The sequence below is a fragment of the Peromyscus maniculatus genome, chromosome 23, assembly GCF_049852395.1.
Source record: "Peromyscus maniculatus bairdii isolate BWxNUB_F1_BW_parent chromosome 23, HU_Pman_BW_mat_3.1, whole genome shotgun sequence".
NCBI lineage: Eukaryota > Metazoa > Chordata > Mammalia > Rodentia > Cricetidae > Peromyscus > Peromyscus maniculatus.
The window spans coordinates 12,190,451-12,210,916 of NC_134874.1; the positions used below are offsets into that span (position 1 = coordinate 12,190,451).

Sequence of the window (20,466 nt, forward strand, 5' to 3'; positions counted from 1 at the left end):
CCTTCTCTGCGCCCTCTGACCCCTGACCCCTGTCCTCGAGCCAAGCCGGCGCACCCCTCCGATTCTTACACGCGCCGTCCCGGGATCCCGCACCGTGCAACCGGGTCTGCACAACGCAGCTCAGCCCGCAGCCGCCGCGGCCAATATCCCGACAGCGGAGCCGCTGCAGCCGCCACCGCCGCCTCACCGCTGCCACAGCGGCAGCTGCGCCAGCCCTTGCATCCGCCGACTCCGGTCACTCAGCCCCGCAAGCCCCGCCCCACGACCCCAAACCACGGCCCATTGGCCAACAGAGAGGCCGCAATGAAATTTGACAGGGTAATCCGCACGTCACTCACCGTTCTCACGTCCCTCCTCCCGAGGCGGGGGCGGGGCGAGGAAGGCCCACTCCTTTCCCCGCCTTACTCGCTCAACCAACGAGAATCCCGGGTCTTTCCATTGGAGAAACGTCAGAGGTACGATGATTTTGATTGGTCATCGCTCAGAAGGCGGAGCCAAGGCCGCCCGAGTAGGAGTTGAATGGTGAAAAAGGAGGTCCGTCAAACACAGAGCCCCGCCTTCTAAGATTGGCGCGTAACCTAGCAACACAGGAGCCGCGGAGATGGTGAACCGTGGGCAGAGAAACTTGCTTGCAGTTTGAGGTGCCGGTGAGTGGCAGCGGGGGAAGCCCCGGGGCTGCGTGCCGTGTGCGCCACGTCCAGTGACCCCCTGGAGGGGTCCGTGTCCTACTGCCAGCCCGTTTAGCTCCAGGGCCTCACTCCCCTGCCCTGCCTCGGTCCAGGCCTCTTCTAGGCCTCCTGCAAGGACCACCGAGCATCCTCTTTTGATGGTCCAGTCTCCTGTCCCATCACCTGTCATTTCATGGCTCCGCCCCTTATCCCTCCGTGGTACCATTTATGTAGACATCCGGGTGAACTTAGTTCAAGTAAGAAAGTGGGTTGGTTTCTTAAGCACCCACTGTCCCCACTAAGGACCCTATGTTCTGAGGCGAGCTTGCCCTGTGCAGGATCCCCCCCTCAGTGTATGCTTAAATTAAGGGTTTGTTGTTTTGTTTTTGAGACCAGGTCTCGTTATGTAGCTCTGGTTGGCCTGGAACTCGCTCTGTAGCCCAGGCTGGCCTCGAACTCACAGAGATCCACCTGCCCCTGCCTCTGAGTGCTGGGATTAAGGCGTGTGCCACTGCGCCTGACCTTGTTAGTTTTGTTGTTGTTGTTGTTGTTTTATTTCTTTATTGTTACTTGTTGGTTGAAGATTTGTTTTTATTATTTTGACCACTCTCTGTGTGTTGGTGGGTTACGCGCTTGTGAGTCCAGGAAGGGGTTTTGGATCCCCTCTAGCCTGGAGCTGAAGTTACTGGCAGGCAGGCAGTTGTGAGCTGCCGAACGTAAGTGCTGGGAACTAAACTCAGGTCCTCTGAAAGAGCTGTACACACTCTTGAAGAAAAAAAAAAAACAATTTAAAGATTTGTTTATTCTTATTTTATGTGTATCTGTGAGGCCTGCGTGTGTATGTATGTGTATAATGTGTGCGCTGTGACGGAGGAGGCCAGAAAGGGCATGGGATCCCCTGGAGCTGAAGTTACAGGTGGTTGTGAGCCACTGTGTATATGCTAGGAACCAAAGCCTGGCTCCTCTGCAAGAGCAGACAGGGCTATTAAGACAGCCCCCCCCCCCAAGCCATCTCTCTACCCTGGTTATTTTGATTGTACACAGAATTTTGTCTTTGGTGCTAACTTTAAAAATTAGCTCATATATTTAAAATGTGGTTTCCTGGTGCACTCTGAAGAGGAGGAAGAGTTTCTTGGGAAGGCTGAATGAGAGGCGAGGCAGTGAAGAGTTCACTGGCACAGGTTCAGCCACAGGGTGACTGCTCGGCTAACTGCGGTGATTCCCCAACATGACTCACTCTACCTTAACTCTTCCTGTCAAAATGTTTCCAGGGACATTTTCTTGGCCCATACGGAAAACATTCACATATTTAACCTGGGTTTACTGAGTGCTTATTGGGGATGGTGGAGGCGGCCTGAGCTGCATGAAATGCTCTCTCTTAAAGAGGGGGGCTGGAGAGATGGCTTGCTCGTTAAGAGCACACACAGCTTTTGCAGAGGATCCCCAGTTCCCAACACCCACATCAAGTGGTTCACAACTGTCTGTAATTCCACCTCCAGGTGATCTAGCGCCCTCTTCTGGCCCCATAAACACCTGCAACTCACATGCACATACCCCACCCCAACACATAGACACAGTTTTCCTTTGAGGTCCTAGTGAGGGTTCTTGAAATTAAAAGTGATTTAAAATCGAGAACATTTGAAACAGAGCATCAGGGGAAAGTATCTTTCAACCTCAGCTTTTGTTATAGCAACGATAGCAACAGGCTAGATCCTGTAGCCAATGAAAATATTTTAAACCTAACGCTTTCAAATGCAGGTGACTTTTTTCTTTTAATTGACAAAGAAATGCATTTTCCTTCTAAAATTTCTCAGAACAAGTTTAATTATAAAAGAATAATGTGGGCTGGACAGATGGCTCAGAGGTTAAGAGCACTGGCTGCTCTTCCAAAGATCCTGAGTTCAATTCCCAACAACCACATGGTGGCTTACAACCATCTTCAATGAGATCTGGTGTCCTCATCTGGCCTGCAGGCATGTAGGCAGAACACTGTATACATAAATAAATAAATAAATCTTTTAAAAATTAAAAAAAAAAAAAGAATAATGCAGGCTCAGGCTGAAGAAATGACTCAGTGGTTAAGAGCACTGGCTACTCTTCCAGAGGACCCCAGTTCAATTCCCAGCAACCATATGGCAGCTCGTAACTGTCTGTAACTTCTGTTCCAGGGGATCCAACACCCTCATACAGACATATGTGCAGGCAAAACAACAATAAACATAAAATAAAAATAAATAAATTATTTAAAAATGCAGTTGGGTGGCACTGGGTATGCTGAACATGTGTGGCCTTAAGTTTTTTCCTTATTTGTTTTGTTCTGAGTTTTGTTTTTTTTTTTTAACCTTAAATTTAAAATTAAACAGCCAAGCGGTGGTGGCGTAAACCTTTAGCTCCAGTACTCAGGAGGCAAAACCAGGCGATCTCTGTGATTTCGAGGTCAGCCTGGTCTACAGAGAGAGATCCAGGACAGGCAGCAAAACTACACAGAGAAACCCTGTCTCAAAAAACCAAAAAAAGGAGCTGGAGGGATGGCTCAGAGGTTAAGAGCACAGACTGCTCTTCCAGAGGTCCTGAGTTCAATTCCCAGCAACCACATGGTGGCTCACAACCATCTATAATGAGATCTGGTGCCCTCTTCTGGCCTGCAGTCATACATGCTGTATACATAATAAATAAATAAATCTTAAAAAAAAAAAAAAAAAAAAAACTTTAAAAAAAAAAAAAAAACCAAAAAAAAGGCCTAGTCTCCAGTGCCAAAACTCCAGGCAAACACAAATTCTGTGCTTCCTACATTTGTTTATAATATTGATAGTCTACACTCTGGTAATTGATATTTTTTAAAGATGAAGAAGGTTTTGTTTTGTTGTTTTGTTTTACTGAGACAGGGTTTCTCTAGTAACAGTCCTGGCTGTCCTGGAACTCACTCTGTAGACCAGGCTGGTCTTGAACTCATAGAGATCCACCTGCCTCTGCCTCCGGAGTGCTGGGATTAAAGGTGTGCGCCACCACATCCCACTCTACCCCAGCTTCTGGCCTGTATTTTAAATTCTGTTTCATTTACTTAGTGTGTGTTTATGTGTGTACACGTGTGTGTGTGTGTGTGTGTGTGTGTGTGTATTAGTGCTGTGATAGAACCCAGAACCTCACACATGCTAAACAGACACACCACCCCTAGCCCTTCATTCTTTTTGAAAGACCAAAATCATCCATCGTACAGTCATGTGTGACCAGAAATGCACATTTCTAAAGCATACCGTGACCAAGACAGGAACTCAAACCATCTGATGTGGAACCCAGAAGAGGATTCAGTGTCCTCTGGAACTCTCTGATTGTTCCTAGGAGGCAGGGGGTTTTCTCTGAACCTGGGACTTAACACCCCCAGCATCTCCTGCCTCTGTTGAGTCTGCAGAATGATGTGCCATAGTCATACTTTAGGATTCCTTCCTTTCTTTTAGATTTTTTAAAATGATTTATTTATTTAATGTCTGTCTGTATGAGGGTATCATCTGATCCCCTGGAACTGGAATTACAGACAGTTGTGAGCTGCCATGTGGGTGCTGGGAATTGAACCCAGGTCCTCTGGAAGGGCAGTCAGTGCTCTTAACCTCTGTGCCATCTCTCCAGCCCCCTCTTTTAGACTTTTTTTTTTTAATTTCATGTATATGAATGTTTTGCCTGGGTGTGTGTATGTATGTATGTATGTGCATCATGTGTGCAGTACTATTAGAGGACAGAAGAGGGCACTGGATCCTTTGGAACGAGAACTCCAAAGAGCGGCTATGAGCCTTCTTGTGGGTGCTGAGAACCAACCCTGGTCCCCTGCAAGAGTAACAGGCACTCTTAACCACTGAGCCACCTCTATAGCTCTCGCCTGTCATTTTAGTGTTAGTAATAAAAGTCATAAAAGCTGGACATGTTTGGCGGTATTATGTTCACACAAGAGTTCTGTAAAGTCCCCTGTCTGTCCCCATTTTACGATGGGGCAGCCAAAGCTTAGAGAGGATAGTCAACTCATCCAAACCCATATGACTGGTTGGGAGCCACAGGGACTGGGCTCCAAGTGAACTCCGTTACCACACAGTGAGCCCCTGGCTTCCCTATTCACTTTGGAACCTGTAGAAGGTCGGGTGACCATGCGAAGGTCTGTCCCAAGCTGCAGAAGGTTGGCCACTGCAAACAGCAATGTGAACATCTATCCCCAGTTGTGACGGGCCACTGCCCTGTCTCTGAAGCACTGGAGCCTCTGGCCACAGCCAAGATCCTGTCTTTTGGCGGGTCTACCTCCAGCTCCATTGCCACAGCCCATCCCAGGGGTCTTCAGAACCAGATAAAATCGACAAGATGCAGTGTCCAGCTACTTGGGAGGCTGAGGCAGGGCATCAGTTGGTCAAGGCCAGACTGGGCAACATAGTGAGATCCTGTCTAGCAAACAAGAAACAAGCCCAGGTGACATTGTTGTCTGTCTCTAAGTGAGGACATGATCTGGCTTGTGAACTCAGTACTGCATCTGCATCATCCTGCAGGAAATGATGGGAAGGCAGGACCACCGTCTCCTCATTTACCAACACCCATGTGTTCACTGGGCATTTACTATGTGATAACTGCTTAGGATAAAAGTTTTCCTTCTTCTACTGCTACTACTTATTATTGTTGTTGTTGTTATTATTATTTTGTGCATGATGCATGTGTGTGAGTGCTGTCATACCAATGCACATGTGTGGAGATCAAGGACAGCTCTTGAGAGTTGGTTTTCTCCTTACAGCATAGATTCTGGGGATCAAACTCAGGTTCTCAGTTTTGGTAGCAAGCAAGCATCTTTATCCACTGACCTAACACACCAACCAGGAGTGGAAGATTTCCTCATGACTGACTGGACTCCTGTACTGCTCTTCTCATGACTGACTGGACTCCTGTACTGCTCTTCTCATGATTGACTGGACTCCTGTACTGCTCTTCTCATGACTGACTGGACTCCTGTACTGCTCTTCTCATGACTGACTGGACTCCTGTACTGCTCTTCTCATGACTGACTGGACTCCTGTACTGCTCTTCTCATGACTGACTAGCCTCCTGTACTGCTCTTCTCATGACTGACTGGACTCCTGTACTGCTCTTCTCATGACTGACTGGACTCCTGTACTGCTCTTCTCATGACTGACTGGACTCCTGTACTGCTCTTCTCATGACTGACTGGACTCCTGTACTGCTCTTCTCATGACTGACTGGACTCCTGTACTGCTCTTCTCATGACTGACTGGGCTCCTGTACTGCTCTTCTCATGACTGACTGGGCTCCTGTACTGCTCTTCTCATGACTGACTGGACTCCTGTACTGCTCTTCTCATGACTGACTGGACTCCTGTACTGCTCTTCTCATGACTGACTGGGCTCCTGTACTGCTCTTCTCATGACTGACTGGACTCCTGTACTGCTCTTCTCATGACTGACTGGACTCCTGTACTGCTCTTCTCATGACTGACTGGACTCCTGTACTGCTCTCAGCTCCCTTTTCTTGTCTGTGAAAAAGATGACCTTGCAGGGCTATAAGGACCAAAGGAACTCATCAATAGAAAGTACTTCTTGTTTTGTTTTGTTGTTTTGTAATTTTGCTTGAGACAGAGTCTCCCTATGTAGCCCAGGATAGCCTTCAACTCACTGTGTAGCCAAGGATGGTCGTGAACTTGTGATTCTCCTGCCCCCACCTCCAGAGTGCTGAGGTCACGGGTGCATTTAGGACAGTTGGGCACATAGGTAACTTCTAACACTGGCCAGTATTACAAAAAAGGTCCTTAAGCCAAGACACTCTTCTCCCTACCCCGACCTCCCACAGCCAGTATTGGAAATAGTGTGAAATAGTCACAGGTTTCTTTCGTCTTCTTTCCAAGTGTGTGTGTGTGTGTGGGGGGGGTCCTTTAGCTCAAAACATTTTTTTTTTTCAAGAGAGGAGCGCAGTAATAAATATCTAACAGGCCTATTTGCATGATAAAGATAAATCAATAGAATATCATGGCAATTAAAACCTGGTGTATCTGCAGCCCTGCTTGACTCTCAGGGCGGGAAGCTTTAAAAGGGGACGCTGGGTTGACAACAATTTCAATATGAAGGTTGGTGGCATCAGAAAGGACATGGAAGACTCATTAGAATTCAGGGGAAAAGATTCTCGGGGAGTTTTCGCTGGCGTCATCATTCACCCCTCTCCCCACACCTTCCCCTTCCCCTGTTCACCCAAATGAGCTGTCAAGAGCTGAAGGGCGTCCTGGTAATCAAAGAAAACAAGCTTGCCCTTTAAAGCAAAAGAGGCAATTTGGCTGAAAGCAAATTGGAAACATTCCCCGTGGCTCTGAGTTTCCAGCCTTCGTCCCCCAAGAATCCTGGGAGTCTTGATTGATGCCTGGAAAACTCTGAGGACGACATGGAAACGTGTGTCCATCCAGCACTTCCTTCCTTCACCCTGTGGCCTCGGGGCAGGGACCCTTCATCCTCAGAGGGGCCGGGGAGAGGCTCCACAGTTGCCCAGAACACTCTAGAGTCAGGAAAAGGCCCCTGGGGAACTCACTCTGTGGATGAGAGAGCAGGAAGTGGGAATGAGTCCCAGGGAAGCAAGATGGTGCCGCCTTGGGTCTTCAGCCTTTAAGAAGGTCCTGACTCTGGACATGTTTTGTCTAGCCAAGCAAGGGGCCTCCCATCCTTCACAACAGATCTGGCGCCTCTCTCCTCTGTCCTTAGACATATTAGAGACTTACTCAATCGCCTCGCTGTCTGCGGTCTGTTGAACTAAAGATAGTCTCCCGTGGCTTTGCATAGCTCTTTCTCCCCCACCATCTTTATCTGGGTCCCTGTGACCGTCATCATCAGCTCCCATGCTGTTCGATCACCTAAGAGGCTCTCTGGTTGAATATTTGATCAGCTGAGCCTTTCCCGATCACAAACAACAGAAACATGTAGAGGCTGAGCGTAGCAATGAAAGCCAACGCTGACCGACCAGGCTTCAGAACTCAGACAGAAGCCAAGAAGGTCGTGTCCGTCCACCACCACCACCCCCCCCCCACACACACACACACTTCAGGTCTGGATTTGTAGGGTCTTCAGGAAGGAGCCGGGAGCTTGGCGATTCCCACCCCCGTGGTTTCCCCTCAGGCAGAGTCCTGGCTCCGCTGAAACAGTGGACAGGAATACTTGATGGACAGTCCCACCAAGACTACTGTATTAGTCAGCTGTCTTACCTTGACAAAGTCCCTGAGGTGAATGACTTATGAGGCTCGTCTGGGCTGTGGCTGGTGGCTCCTCCGTTTTGGACGCTGTGGCCGGACAGTGCATCACATCATGGCAGAACAAGCCAGTGAGGGAGAAGCTTGCTCGCTTCCAATTGGAGAGGTGGGGCGGGGGAGAGACAGAGAGAAAGAGACAGAGAGACAGCGTGAGTGTCCCCTTCAAGGGCACAGCCCCAGCCACCTAAGAACCTTGCGCCAGCCAGGTTAATCCCAACACTCAGGGGCCAGAGGCAGAAGCAGGAGGATCTCGGCGAGTTCAGGGCCAGCCTGGTCTACATAGTGACTTTCAGGTCAGCCAAGGCTACACAGTAAGTCTCTGTCTCAACACTCACCCCCCCAAAAGGAAAACCCCAACAACCTCCCCTCCAGGCCCCACCTCTTAAAGAAAGGTCCCATCACCTCTGCATGGCCATGGCGCCATGGGCTGGGGACCAACGCTCTAACACATGAACTTGTGGGTTCCGTGCAAACCAGAGCAACTGCCTAGGATGCGGGGGGGACACTGCTTCCTGAGGGAAACCCCTCCAGTGCTGGCACCTAGGAACTCAAGGAGTGAGTCCTCTGTCCTCTCCCCGCCACACACACACACACACACACACACACACACACACACACACACACACACACACTCCCTCCGGGCCTCCCTAGCCACCGTGTGTAACAAACCCGACGAGCCCCTGCTCTGTTGGCGGGCACTTCTTCTGAGAAGGGAAAGATGGTGGCCAATTAAGGAGGTCAGTGTGGGGACCTCGGAGCCTGTCGGTAGGCTGAACGTGGAGATGGCATTCATACATGACACCATGGTGTTCCAGACTCACACTTCAGTCTCCCTGGGCCTATAATGTAATATTAGCTGTTTGTTGAGGACTCACCATGTCTGAGCCTGGTGCTCCAAGCTTCCTGTTGAACCCAAGGATTCCTACCTTACAGCAAAGGGAACCAGGCCCCGCCCCCAGGAGTAACCATACCCAGCCCCCCAGCAATGACTGGGATTCAAGTGGGGCCGCTACAAGGTCCTGCCACACAGCCACTGTGCTACCAAAGTCACAGGAATTTTTTTTTTTTTTTTTTTTTTTTTGAGATAGGGTCTCACTATGTAGCTCTGGCTGTCCTGGAACTCACTTTAGACCAGGCTATCCTGAAACTCAGAGATCCACCTGCCTCTGCCTCCTGAGTGCTGGGATTAAAGGCGTGTGCCACCACCGATTCACTTTTGGAGTTTGGAGACTGTACTCAGGCAGGCTTTGAACTCTCAGCCATCACCCTGCCTGAGCCTCCTGGGTGCTGGGCTTATAAGCTACCACACACCCTAAACCTTCTGTAAACTGTATTTTGAAGCTATTGCCCCCCCCCCCGCCCCCTCCCCCCAGTTTTCAAGTCAGTACTCACAAATCCCCCGGCCGGGCCAGGGGAGGTGAATGGCTGCATTCTGATGAGCTAATTCAATCCCCAGCACTCACATAAAAAGACAAGGGCCTCGGCAACAGTGTGTGGTCCTAGTATCGGGGTGGTGGAGGGAAGAGGAGCCCTGGGGTTTGCTGGCCAGCCAGCATACCTGAGTTGATGAGGCCCAGGTTCAGTGAGAGACCCTGTCTCAAAAACCAAGGAATGGGCCGGGCGGTGGTGGCGCACGCCTTTAATCCCAGCACTCGGGAGGCAGAGGCAGGCGGATCTCTGTGAGTTCGAGGCCAGCCTGGGCTACCAAGTGAGTCCCAGGAAAGGCGCAAAGCTACACAGAGAAACCCTGTCTCGAAAAAAAAAAAGAAAAAAAAAAAAAAAAAAAAAAAAAAAAAGAAAAACCAAGGAATGGATGGATAAATGAAGACACCCAGTGGTTACCTCTGGTCTGCATATGGACATGTAATATGTGTGCGCACATACACACAGATGCACACACTACACACACACATGCACATGCACACGCACATCCACACACACGTGCTCACTCCCACACACATGCACTCTAAGCATACATGCACACACTACACAGACATGCACACCTACATGTATGCACACACGACACACATCTAAACATACATACTCCTGATGTGTACTGGTGTCACCCTCCCAGCCTACTTTGGCCCCATTGTTGCCTGGGACTGGTTCAGCTCTGTCTGTGTCCTGTCCTATCCATGTCTTCCTCTGGGACCTGTTCTACCGTGTCCATGTCCTCTCCTGCTCTGTGACCCATCTTGCTCCGTCCACATCCCGTCCTACTCTGTGACCTGTGGCTCCTTGTCCCAGCCTCCTCTGTGTCCTGGGCCACTGGCCCAGCACACTGTGACCCAGGCTCTTCAGTTGGTTTCCCGCTGGCGTGGGGTCAACGTGGAAGAAATGCAGGTGGGGGCAGAGCACATTTTCCACACTCTGCTTAGCTTGGACCTCGCTTCAGCCACAGCTTCAGCTCCTCTGGGGTCTGCCGCTGCCCCTGAACCCTCCACTCCCATCTTCTTCCTGTGTGGCTCCCTGCTGTGGACACTGCTAGGTGACCTCAGCTGCCTAAAGCTGGCCTCTCTACGTTTCCGCCGCTTGGGTAACCCCCATATGAAGGTCCTCAGAACAGTGACTGCTTCCTGCCTGGTGTGTGTCTGGGACTCACCTCCACCCTCAGCCGTCTCACTCCAGTGACTCAGCCAAGCACCAAGCATCATCACAATGCTAAAAGATAAGCCTGACAGGGTGGTACACACCTGTAATCCCAGCACTTGGATCCGGGGTAAGGATGGACTAGGCTATAAGAGACCCTACCTCAAAAAATAAAATTAAAAGCCGGGCGGTGGTGGCGCACGCCTTTAATCCCAGCACTCGGGAGGCAGAGCCAGGTGGATCTCTGTGAGTTCGAGGCCAGCCTGGACTACCAAGTGAGTCCCAGGAAAGGCGCAAAGCTACACAGAGAAACCCTGTCTCGAAAAAACCAAAAAATAAATAAATAAATAAAATTAAATTAAATTAAATTAAATTAAAAAAAAAACACACCCCAAAACAAAGAGCTAAAAGCAGCTTCCAGGTTCTGTACAGTGGTCATCATGGTCCATAGTGACATACCTAACAGCTACCCCTTCTTTGCAGGGTTGCTGGAGATTGTGAAAGCCAGGAGAGCCTTGAGTCGGCCGACGTCTCGGTGCCAGGGTATAGCCAGAGGCGAAGCCAGCTGCTCCGGAGATGACGTTAGAGGTCTTCAGTATGGCCCCTTCCTACCACGGGCTGGCCATCCAAAGAATCCCACTGAAGACGGACCTAATCCCGGCTGTGCCGATGAAGACCTTGGCCCCCTCCAAATCCAAGCTCAGCACCATCGAGGCCAAGAGAATCATGTCAGTCCTGGATGAAGGCATCCAAAAGGTGGGCCTGGTGACCCTAATGTCCTACGTGGAGTCTCACCCCGAGGCTCTGGAGGGAATGTTCCCCGAAGACTTGGTGAGAGCCGTGAGAGAACACTTGGACCTTGGCCAGGCCCTGCTGGAGGGTGCCAGCATCCTGCAGGAGAAACAAAAACGTCTGGAAGAAGGAGTACAGGAAGCCGAGGAAGGCTGGTACCGAGACCGCCTACTGTCCATAGACCTATGCAGGGCCAGCCTGTGGCCGCTGGCACACCAGTTCCGAGACTCCACCAAGTCTATCCTGAGGCTCCTCATCAGTGACTCCCAGATCGTCACCCTTGTGCAGATGCAGGCGCCAGGCAGAAGCCCAGGGGCCCAGCGCCTCCTTGACGGCCTGGTGGAGCTGCGGGGCTTCCTCTTTGAAAAGCTAATCACCAGCCCCATGGAAGTGAAGGAGAAGAACCAGTTCATTCAGGACATCAACCGGAGGAATGAAAGGAACCAAGAAGTCATCGATGGCCTCCAGGCTGAGCTGGCAGAGGTGCTGAAGAATAAGGAGGCAGAGGTATACTTCCCAGCACCCCTCAAGTGGCGGGAGGAACTGCGCCCAAGGGGCCAAACCCTTGGGGACTTGGGTTTTCTCTCATTGATTCGAATAGCTCTCTCTTCGTTTACTCCATAGAGATTGTTCTGAGCATCATCTCACTAGGAGGTATGCCTTTACATAAACCCAGCCTCAAGAGCTCACAGGACACAAGGAAGGCATTAAGGAATTAGTTGACTGCTATTTTGAAGTATGATGAAGGGTAAGGACAGGGCACTATGGAGGGATGATACAAGAGAGCGGAACTCGGACCAGAAGGACCGAAGGGACATTGCCACTAAGACAAGGAGGATAAAGAAAGGGGGACTGAGCTAGACAAGTGAGGAAGGCCTTCCCAGCCAGGGGGCGACAAAGTGTCTGTGTCACCAGCTCAGTGAGTTCTTCCTCTTATGTAGAACAGACATCAGACAGATGGGGGAGGGGTTGGCGAGAGGACTCAGGGGTTAAAAGTGCATCCTGCTCCTTTCTTTGTTTAAGACAGGTAGACAGCCTTTGTTTGTCTCAGTATACAGCCTTGGCTGGCCTGGAATGCCACAGACCAGGCTGGCCTTGAACTCATAGAGATCTCCCTGCCTGTGCCTGCCTAGTGTTGGGATTAAAGGCGTGCGCCACCACCCGTGAGGTACATACTGCTCTAGCAGAGCGGAAGAGCTCAGTGCCCAGTACCTATGTCCAGCAACTCACAAACACCTTTAACTCCAGCTCCTAGGGATGTCGCCCTCTTCTGGATACCACAGGTACCTGCATCCATGTGCACAAATTCACACACATTCACACACACACACACACACACACACACACACACACACACAATTTTAAAATTATATTAAATCTTGAAAGAAATCTGAAACCCAAGAGTACTGAAGCAAAAGGAAAGTGAAAGCTTATTATAAAAAGAAGTATAGCCGGGCGGTGGTGGCGCACGCCTTTAATCCCAGCACTCTGGAGGCAAAGGCAGGCGGATGTTTGTGAGTTCAAGGCCAATCTGGTCTACAGAGTGAGTTCAAGGACAGCCAGGGTTACACAGAGAGACCCTGTCTCAGCCCGGGCATGCTCTGAATAAAAAGCTTTCTGTACAAGTTGAGAGACCTGAGTTTGAGCCTTGGAGCCCAGGGTTGTTTGTTTGTTTGTTTGTTTGTTTTTTAAGCTGACAAGGTAGCATACCTCTGTAATCTCAGCATTGGGGAGTCAGGGACAGGAGGACTCCTGAGACCAGTGGCTGGCCAGCCTAGCCTGTCCAACAGGCTCCAGGCCAATGAGAGGTGGATGACACTCGAGAGTGCACACACATGCACACACATGCACACGCACAGAGAGGTCCAGCAGGCTACTCTGCAGCTGTGAACACCAGGCTGTGCTTCATCTTATGGAAAGGTTTGAATATTTGAACATTCAGTGGTCCTGCAGGCAGCTTCAAGTGTACCTGTCTGTGCGTTCTGACCACTCCACCCCCGCCCAGATTTGACTATTGGTGTATTATAATGAGTCTCGGGGTCAGTTACAGTTCAAATCTGTCATATCTTGATGGCTGTGGGTCCCCAGAGGCTACTGTTTTCCTGCACACTTGTCACAGGTGAGCAGCAGCAGCCTGCTTTTTTTTTTTTTTGCTCTATACCTCATCTCCAAAGGGTCACACAATCCACGTGCTGGGCTCAAGTGGGCCAGTGGTCTCCACATGACTCTGCTCTTAGTGTGGCAGCAGCCACGAACAGTATCGGACCAAAAGGGCTGTGCCCCGATAATACTTTATTGACAGACGTGGCTGTCTGGGTCTGGCTTATGAGTGTGTGTTTGCTGACCCCTTTCCTAGATGGAAGGGAGCATGTGGTCCCGGGCCCGAGATGAGCATAAGCCTGGCTGGTTCAGAACCCTAAGGGAGGGCCCAGCCAAAGGCCAGCTGCCCCGGTGATTGTGGGGGTTGGGGTAGGGGGGTGCTGTGCGGATATCAATGGGGCCCCGTCCTCCTTCGTCCCGGCGTAGGTGGAGAAGGAGAACTTTGTGATCCAAGAACTGAAGAACCACCTGCACCAGGTGTTCAAGTTCTCGGAGAACAGCCTCCTCCGCACCAAGCAGGAGGCGGAGAAACAGCAGAAGATGGATTACCGGGCCTCGCAGGCCAGGCTGGCCAAGATCCAGCAAGAGATCCTGGCGCTGCGCTCACAGTACCACAATCTGGTCATGGAGAATCGGGAGGTGGAGCAGGCTCTGAGGAAGGTGCCCTGAGGTCTCGGTGGTGGTGGGGGGGCAGAGAGGGCAGGACAGGGCTGGCCCGGGAGTGGGGAAGCCCAAGATGGGTGGTATCTCCTGGGGGGAAGGATGGGGGGGGAGGGATGCTCCTCCCTCACCACCATCTCAAAGTTCACCGTGGTGGAGACCTTGTCTTGCTTCATGCCTGTCTATGGCAGAATCTCAGTCCACTTTATGTATGGGGAGAAATTTTTTTTTTTTTTTTTTTTTTTTTTGGTTTTTCGAGACAGGGTTTCTCCGCGTAGCTTTGCGCCTTTCCTGGAGCTCACTTGGTAGCCCAGGCTGGCCTCGAACTCACAGAGATCCGCCTGGCTCTGCCTCCCAAGTGCTGGGATTAAAGGCGTGCGCCACCACCGCCCGGCTGGGGAGAAATTTTTTCTTTCTTTTCTTTTTTTCTTTCTGAGACAGGGTTTCTTTTCTTTTCTTTCTTTTTTTTTTTTTTTGGTTTTTCTTTTTTTTTTTTTTTGGTTTTTCGAGACAGGGTTTCTCTGTGTAGCTTTGCGCCTTTCCTGGAACTCACTTGGTAGCCCAGGCTGGCCTCGAACTCACAGAGATCCGCCTGGCTCTGCCTCCCGAGTGCTGGGATTAAAGGCGTGCGCCACCACCGCCCGGCTTTTTTTTTTTTTTTTTTTTTTTTGGTTTTTCAAGACAGGGTTTCTCTGCGTAGCTTTGCGCCTTTCCTGGAACTCACTTGGTAGCCCAGGCTGGCCTCGAACTCACAGAAATTCGCCTGCCTCTGCCTCCCGAGTGCTGGGATTAAAGGCGTGCGCCACCACCGCACGGCTTGAGACAGGGTTTCTTTATGTAGCCCTGGCTGTCCTGGAACTCACTCTGTATACCAGGCTGGCCTTGAACTCAGAGATCTACCTGCCTTTGCCTCCGGAGTGCTGGGATTAAAGGTGTGTGCTATCATGCCTGGCCCAAGTGTTCTCTTTTTCTTTGAGTTTTTATTTTATGTATATGGGTGTCTTGCCTACATGTGTGTCTGTTGGTACGTCTGTGGACCACATGTGTGCATTGTCCTCAGAGACCAGAGAGGATGTTGGATCCCTTAGAACTGGAGTTACAGAGGGTTGTGAGCCACCATGTGGGTGTTAGGAATTGAACCCAGGTCCTCTGGAAGAGAAACTGGTACTCTTAAGTGCTGAGCCATCTCTCCAGCCTCTTGTATATTTAGCTTTTTGTTTTGTTTTGTTTTGTTTTTCGAGACAGGGTTTCTCTGTGTAGCTTTGTGCCTTTCCTGAAACTCACTTTGGAGACCAGGCTGGCCTCGAACTCACAGAGATCCGCCTGGCTCTGCCTCCAGAGTGCTGGGATTAAAGGCGTGGGCCTGGCGTATATTTAGCTTTTAAAATTAGGACCTTATTCGTGCTAGGCAAAGGTTCTGAGCCACACCCCCAGCTGGGAGCTGACCCTTTAAAACAAACTGTTATTCTATTACTGTGTTTGTGTGTGTGTGTGTGTGTGTGTGTGTGTGCATACGCATGCGCATGTCCATGTACCACAATGCCTACGTGGAGATCAGAGAACAGCCCTGTTATTAGTTCTCTCCTGCCACCTTGTGGGATCAGGGGATTAAACTCAAGTCCTAAGTGCCTCGACCTACCCACTGAGCCACAAATTACTGACCCTGGAGTTTTTTTTATTTTTGTTTAAGAAAAAATACAAAGTGGAGACAGAAATTGAGAACTGGATCCAGAAATACGACATGGAGATGAGTGAGAAGCAGGTATGTGCTGGGGGTTCCGCCTGAGGGGTAGGGAGGGATGGGACTCGGGTCGGAGCTGCCCAGGATGGCCTGGGTATGAGTGCCCCCTGGAGACTCTTGGCCTCAAGAGGCATGTCCAAGTGTGGGTGGTGGGAGGTCTACAGGGGGTGGAGGGTCTAGTGTAGGAAGACCTGAAAAGTGGGAAACTGTGAAAACCAGACCCATCCAGAAGGATGTGGCTCCACCTAATATCTGTATCCTGGGGTCCCCTCCTCCAGCCTGGCTCAGCTCCTGCCTGCTCCCAGTTCAGAGGGGGGGTCCACCCCACTACCATCACTCAGCACTGGCTGGGCACCTAAAAGGTGCCAGGGCCCCACGATAAGTCAGGGACGTAAGGACAGGTCTCACGGTCACCTGCAGGTTCCAAACTGACGTCACTCATCAGCTGTGTCACCCGACAGCAGCTGGCCTTTTTAAGTTTGTCTCTCACCATGAGGAACACAGGCTGTGGTGTCTGTCCTGGGACCCTGGTGGGAGGGCTCATGAGACACCATTACTGAATGCGTCTGAGCCCCGAATTAGGGCTAGATAGAGTCCCAACCTGCAGTGGGGGCCTGTGTGGCCCCACCCACTTGCAGGTGACATGGGTGGCGCCTGGCCCTGACCTGGGTGGCCAGGCTGGAGAGCCGAGGGTTCACACCAGACAGTCTAAGGCCAAGCCTGGTCAGAGCCAGGCAAGCAGGGGCCCCCTTCAGCCTGACCCCGGGTCCCAGCGGAGGTTGGGTGGCTGGGGACAGGGCTGGGTGGTTCAGCACCAGGGTCCAGTACTACAACACAGACCCTGCAGAGAGTCCACCGAGAGCCACAGGATCCGTGCTGGCGAGAGACAGAGGGGCTCTTCGGGGTCACCCGAGACGGATCTCTCTGTTCTGAGCCTCTGTGAAGCTGCCTCACTGGTGGCGGCTTTCCTTCCCCCTCCCCACGGCCTCACTGTGTCCTGGCACTGTGGGGTATCAGCTCCTCAGTAGCCAGCTTTCTGCCACTGTGATGAAACACCCGAGAAAGGGAAGAAAGGTTTGTCTGGGCTCAGAGCTTTGGACAGTTCAGTCCGTGGTCACCTGACCCCACTGCCTTGAGCCTGAGGTGGGAATGGCACAGAGAGGGGAGCAGAAATGTCCATCTCAGCGTGGCTGGGAATGAAGGAGGAGAGAGAGGAGGAAAGGGTGGAGGAGGAAGAGGAGGATGGAGACACAGACTGAAAAGAAGATACCTTTCAAGGGTCCACTCCCCAGAGAACTACTTCCTCCCGGAAGGCCCCTTCCTCCTGTCCAGCTATGAATCCACCCACTGGTTGGAGCTTTCATGATTCAGTCACCACTCACCAGCGCCACCTAGCTGGGGACCAGGCCTCCAGCCCATGTATCTGTGAGGGGCCTTTCAAACTGAAGCTGGAAGGTCACGTGATCCCAGAAACTGGCCCGGGTACTTGGAATTGTCTGGAAAACCAGAAGCTTAAAAGGGGATCTCCTAAAGGCGCAGAGAAGCTAGATTTCAAGGCTGGGGTCAGGGCCTGGGGAGCTGGCTCAGTCAGTAGGCTGCTTGCCAGGCAAACACAGGACCCAGATTCGCATCCCCAGCTCCCACGAGAAGCCAAACGCCGAAGTGTGCAGTTAGTTGTAAGCACAGTGCTGGGAGGCAGAGCCAGGCAGACCCTGGGAATTTGCCAGCCCAGTGACACCAGCAAGCTCCAGGTTCAGTGAAAGAGCCTGCCTCAAAAAAATTAGGTCGACGCCGGGCAGTGGTGGCACACGCCTTTAATCCCAGCACTCGGGAGGCAGAGCCAGGCGGATCTCTGTGAGTTCGAGGCCGGCCTGGTCTACAGAGTGAGTTCCAGGAAAGGCACAAAACTACACAGAGAAACCCTGTCTGGAAAAACCAAAATAAATAAATAAATAAATAAAATTGAGGGATTGAGGATGCCAGATGTTGACCTTTAGCCTACAATACACACACACACACACACACACACACACACATGCATTCACATGTGCACTTACACCTAGGTTTGCACAACTCTCAACCCTTGTTCCTCCCTCCATTCCGAGATCCGTTCAGTTGGGTCCTTCCTGGAGTGAGCCCAGGTACAGACAGGCTCTGCATCCTACTTGGCTGGGGCGGAAGCCGGGGAGCAGGGAGGCCATGCCAGGTGCTGGGCCCCCAGTCCTGCCTCTCGCCTAGGACGAATACGAGGACCTGGAGAGCATCCACAAGGAGGAGAAGCTGCAGCTGGAGGAGCTGAAGGAGAGGCACGCGGTGCTGGTGGAGGAGTTCGCCCAGATCCGCGCCGAGAGTGAGATCAACTCCAAGAAACGCGTGGAGGCGGAGCGCGAGATGGTGCGCATGGTGAAGGCCGCCACGCTCATCCAGGCGGTGTGGAAGGGGTACCTGGTGCGCTCCATGCTCAGGTCCAAGAGGAAGAAGAAGGGCAAGGGGAAGGGCAAAGACAAGGGGAAGGGCAAGGACAAGGAGAAGGGCAAAGAGGAGAAGGGGAAGGAGAAGGCGGCCAAGGGCAAGGGCAAAGGCAAGAAGTGACCGCCGCCTGGCCCCGCCCACGCCCCGCCCCAACCACGCCCCTACCCTGCCCCAGCCTTTCCATCCCTAGCTTTAAAGAGCTAAAATAAAAACAAAACAACCCCCCCAAAACAAACAGAACATTTAAGCCATACTCAAGGGCTCACCCCTCAACATGTCTATGTCTCTCCAAGATGAGACTGTGTTGCTCATGGGCACAGCATCCTGAGAAGGGTGCAAGCTTTGAGCCCCCATCCTCCCACATCTTCATTGAGAAATGAGGCCCTGGTCCAAGCCCAGGAGCGACTGTGGAGGCCACAGAGAGATCATGAGCAGGTAGCCCTGGCTTGCCCTGGGACTGTCCACTCACCCACGGCTCCGCTATGAACTGTCAGGAAGGCAGCAGCCACGTTGGTTTGGCATTTAGATTGTTGGCATGGATTTAAAAAGCACTGGTTGCTAAAATTTCAGAAATCGAGGTTTCTATGTAAACCTAACAGCCCTTTCTGTAAGCATCCCATCACCCTGACATCCCAGCATCCCGGCCTTGTACCTTCCATGGTGCAGCAGCAGCAACTTTGAGACACAGTATTCCTATGTAGCCCAGGCTGGCCTTGAACTTATGGTGATCCTCCTGCCTTTGATTTCTAAATGCTGAAATTACAGGCATAGGCCATCTCTTCTGGCTGACTCCTTCTTTCAGTTTACAAAACAAAATGGCCAAGGGGGTGGGGGAGTGCATGCCTTGCCTTTAATTCCACCACTCGGGAGGCTGAGATAGAAGGATCCCTGAGTTCGAGGCTAGCCTGGTCTACAAAGTGAGTTCTAAGATAGCCAGAGATACCTGGGGAAACCCTGTCTCACAAAAACCAGAACAACAACAAGAACAAAAGGGTTATTTATGTGGTGTGCCCATGGAGTCCAGAGCTGGGTGCATAATTCATTGGAACTAGAGTTACAGATGTGTGTGAGCCACTTGAAGAGGGTGCAGAGATCTGAACTCAGGGCCTCTGACAGAGCAGTTAAGTTCTCTTAACCCATGAGCCACCCTTCAGTCCCCATTTGTTTTTTCTTTTCTTTCTTTTTTTTTTTTTTTGAGACAGGGTTTCTTTGTCTATTCCTGGCTGTCCTAGAACTAGCTCTGTAGACCAGGCTGGTCTCAAACTCACAGAGATCTGCCTCCCAAGTGCTGGGATTAAAGGCGTGCATGACCACAACCTGGCCACTTTTTTCCTTAAAAGGTTGTGTGTGTGTGTGTGTGTGTGTGTGTGTGTGTGTGTGTTTGTGTATGTGTGTGTGTGTACGTCCATCACATGCATGCCTGATGCCAGCAGAGGTCAGAGAGTGTTAGATCCCTTGGAACTGGAATTGTTGGTGGTTATGAGACTTGATGTGGGTGCTGGGAACCAAACCCAGGTCCTCTGGAAGAGCAGTAAGCACTCTTAACTTCTGGATCATCTCTCCAGTGCCCCCTCCTGCACCCTTTGTGGTTCCCATAAGGCTGTTCCTGTTCCATCACCCCCAACTGCTTTGACACCACAGCCTGGTATTAGCCAGATTCCAGGCCTGGGATCAGCAACCTGGTGACATCGCCCTGGGCTCCAGGTGACCTTTAGTGCAGACGAGAGAAGAATGTGTGCTTCTACTTCTAGCCTGTGTCTATCAACACGAAGGGAAGGGGCATAAAAAACAGGAGGTAGACTAACCCATCCTCTATGAAAGTTCTAGAAGCTTCCTACATGGCTAAAGTGCAGTGTGTCTGTGCCCAGACACGGCTGTCTGACCTCTGCAGGTGATTACACATGTCCCTGGGTCTGGCTACACAGACAATGGTGAGATGCCCACTGGGCTCCCCGAAATGCTCAGGGAGAGAGAGGGACAAGGAAAGGTTCAAGACCCTATTGCCATCATCCAGGGAAGGATGCAGGACCCGCAGTGAAGCTCTGAGGTCCAGGGCTCCACCCCACTGCAGCGCAGGGGAGTGCAGCGTACCCAGCAGCCCAGGCCTCGGTGCCTTTTCCACCTGGGTCATCACCAAGTCCTCTTCTGTTCTGTTGAGGGCGGAGGTTGCTGGGATT

General features: G+C 51.4%; 2 protein-coding genes and 1 long non-coding RNA gene across 4 annotated transcripts in view; 1 reads left to right on the forward strand and 2 right to left on the reverse strand.

The window, feature by feature from the left end:
• Tpcn1 (two pore segment channel 1) overlaps positions 1–256 on the reverse strand; it is a 59,036-nt gene extending 58,780 nt beyond the window's left edge. Inside the window, exon 1 of one of the 2 annotated variants that reach the window (XR_013047505.1) lies at positions 70–254. The gene's annotated coding sequence lies outside the window, so the exon portion shown is untranslated. Of the gene's footprint in view, positions 1–69 lie in introns of both variants that reach the window. The other variant, XM_006970789.4, reaches the window with a different exon arrangement.
• A 103-nt stretch (positions 257–359) lies between these two features.
• On the forward strand, positions 360–19,068 carry Drc10 (dynein regulatory complex subunit 10). Its single transcript, XM_042268094.2, has 5 exons — positions 360–647; positions 11,008–11,823; positions 13,843–14,076; positions 15,767–15,838; positions 18,056–19,068. Exons 2-5 carry the CDS (start codon positions 11,101–11,103, stop codon positions 18,407–18,409), a joined length of 1,383 nt encoding a protein of 460 aa, XP_042124028.1. The 5' UTR covers positions 360–647; positions 11,008–11,100; the 3' UTR covers positions 18,410–19,068.
• On the reverse strand, positions 6,950–10,569 carry LOC143270352 (uncharacterized). Its single transcript, XR_013047506.1, has 3 exons — positions 10,538–10,569; positions 7,891–8,026; positions 6,950–7,224 (listed from the first exon to the last, which is right to left on the reverse strand). It is a non-coding gene; the product is annotated as an uncharacterized LOC143270352 (long non-coding RNA).
• Positions 19,069–20,466: the final 1,398 nt, after the last annotated feature.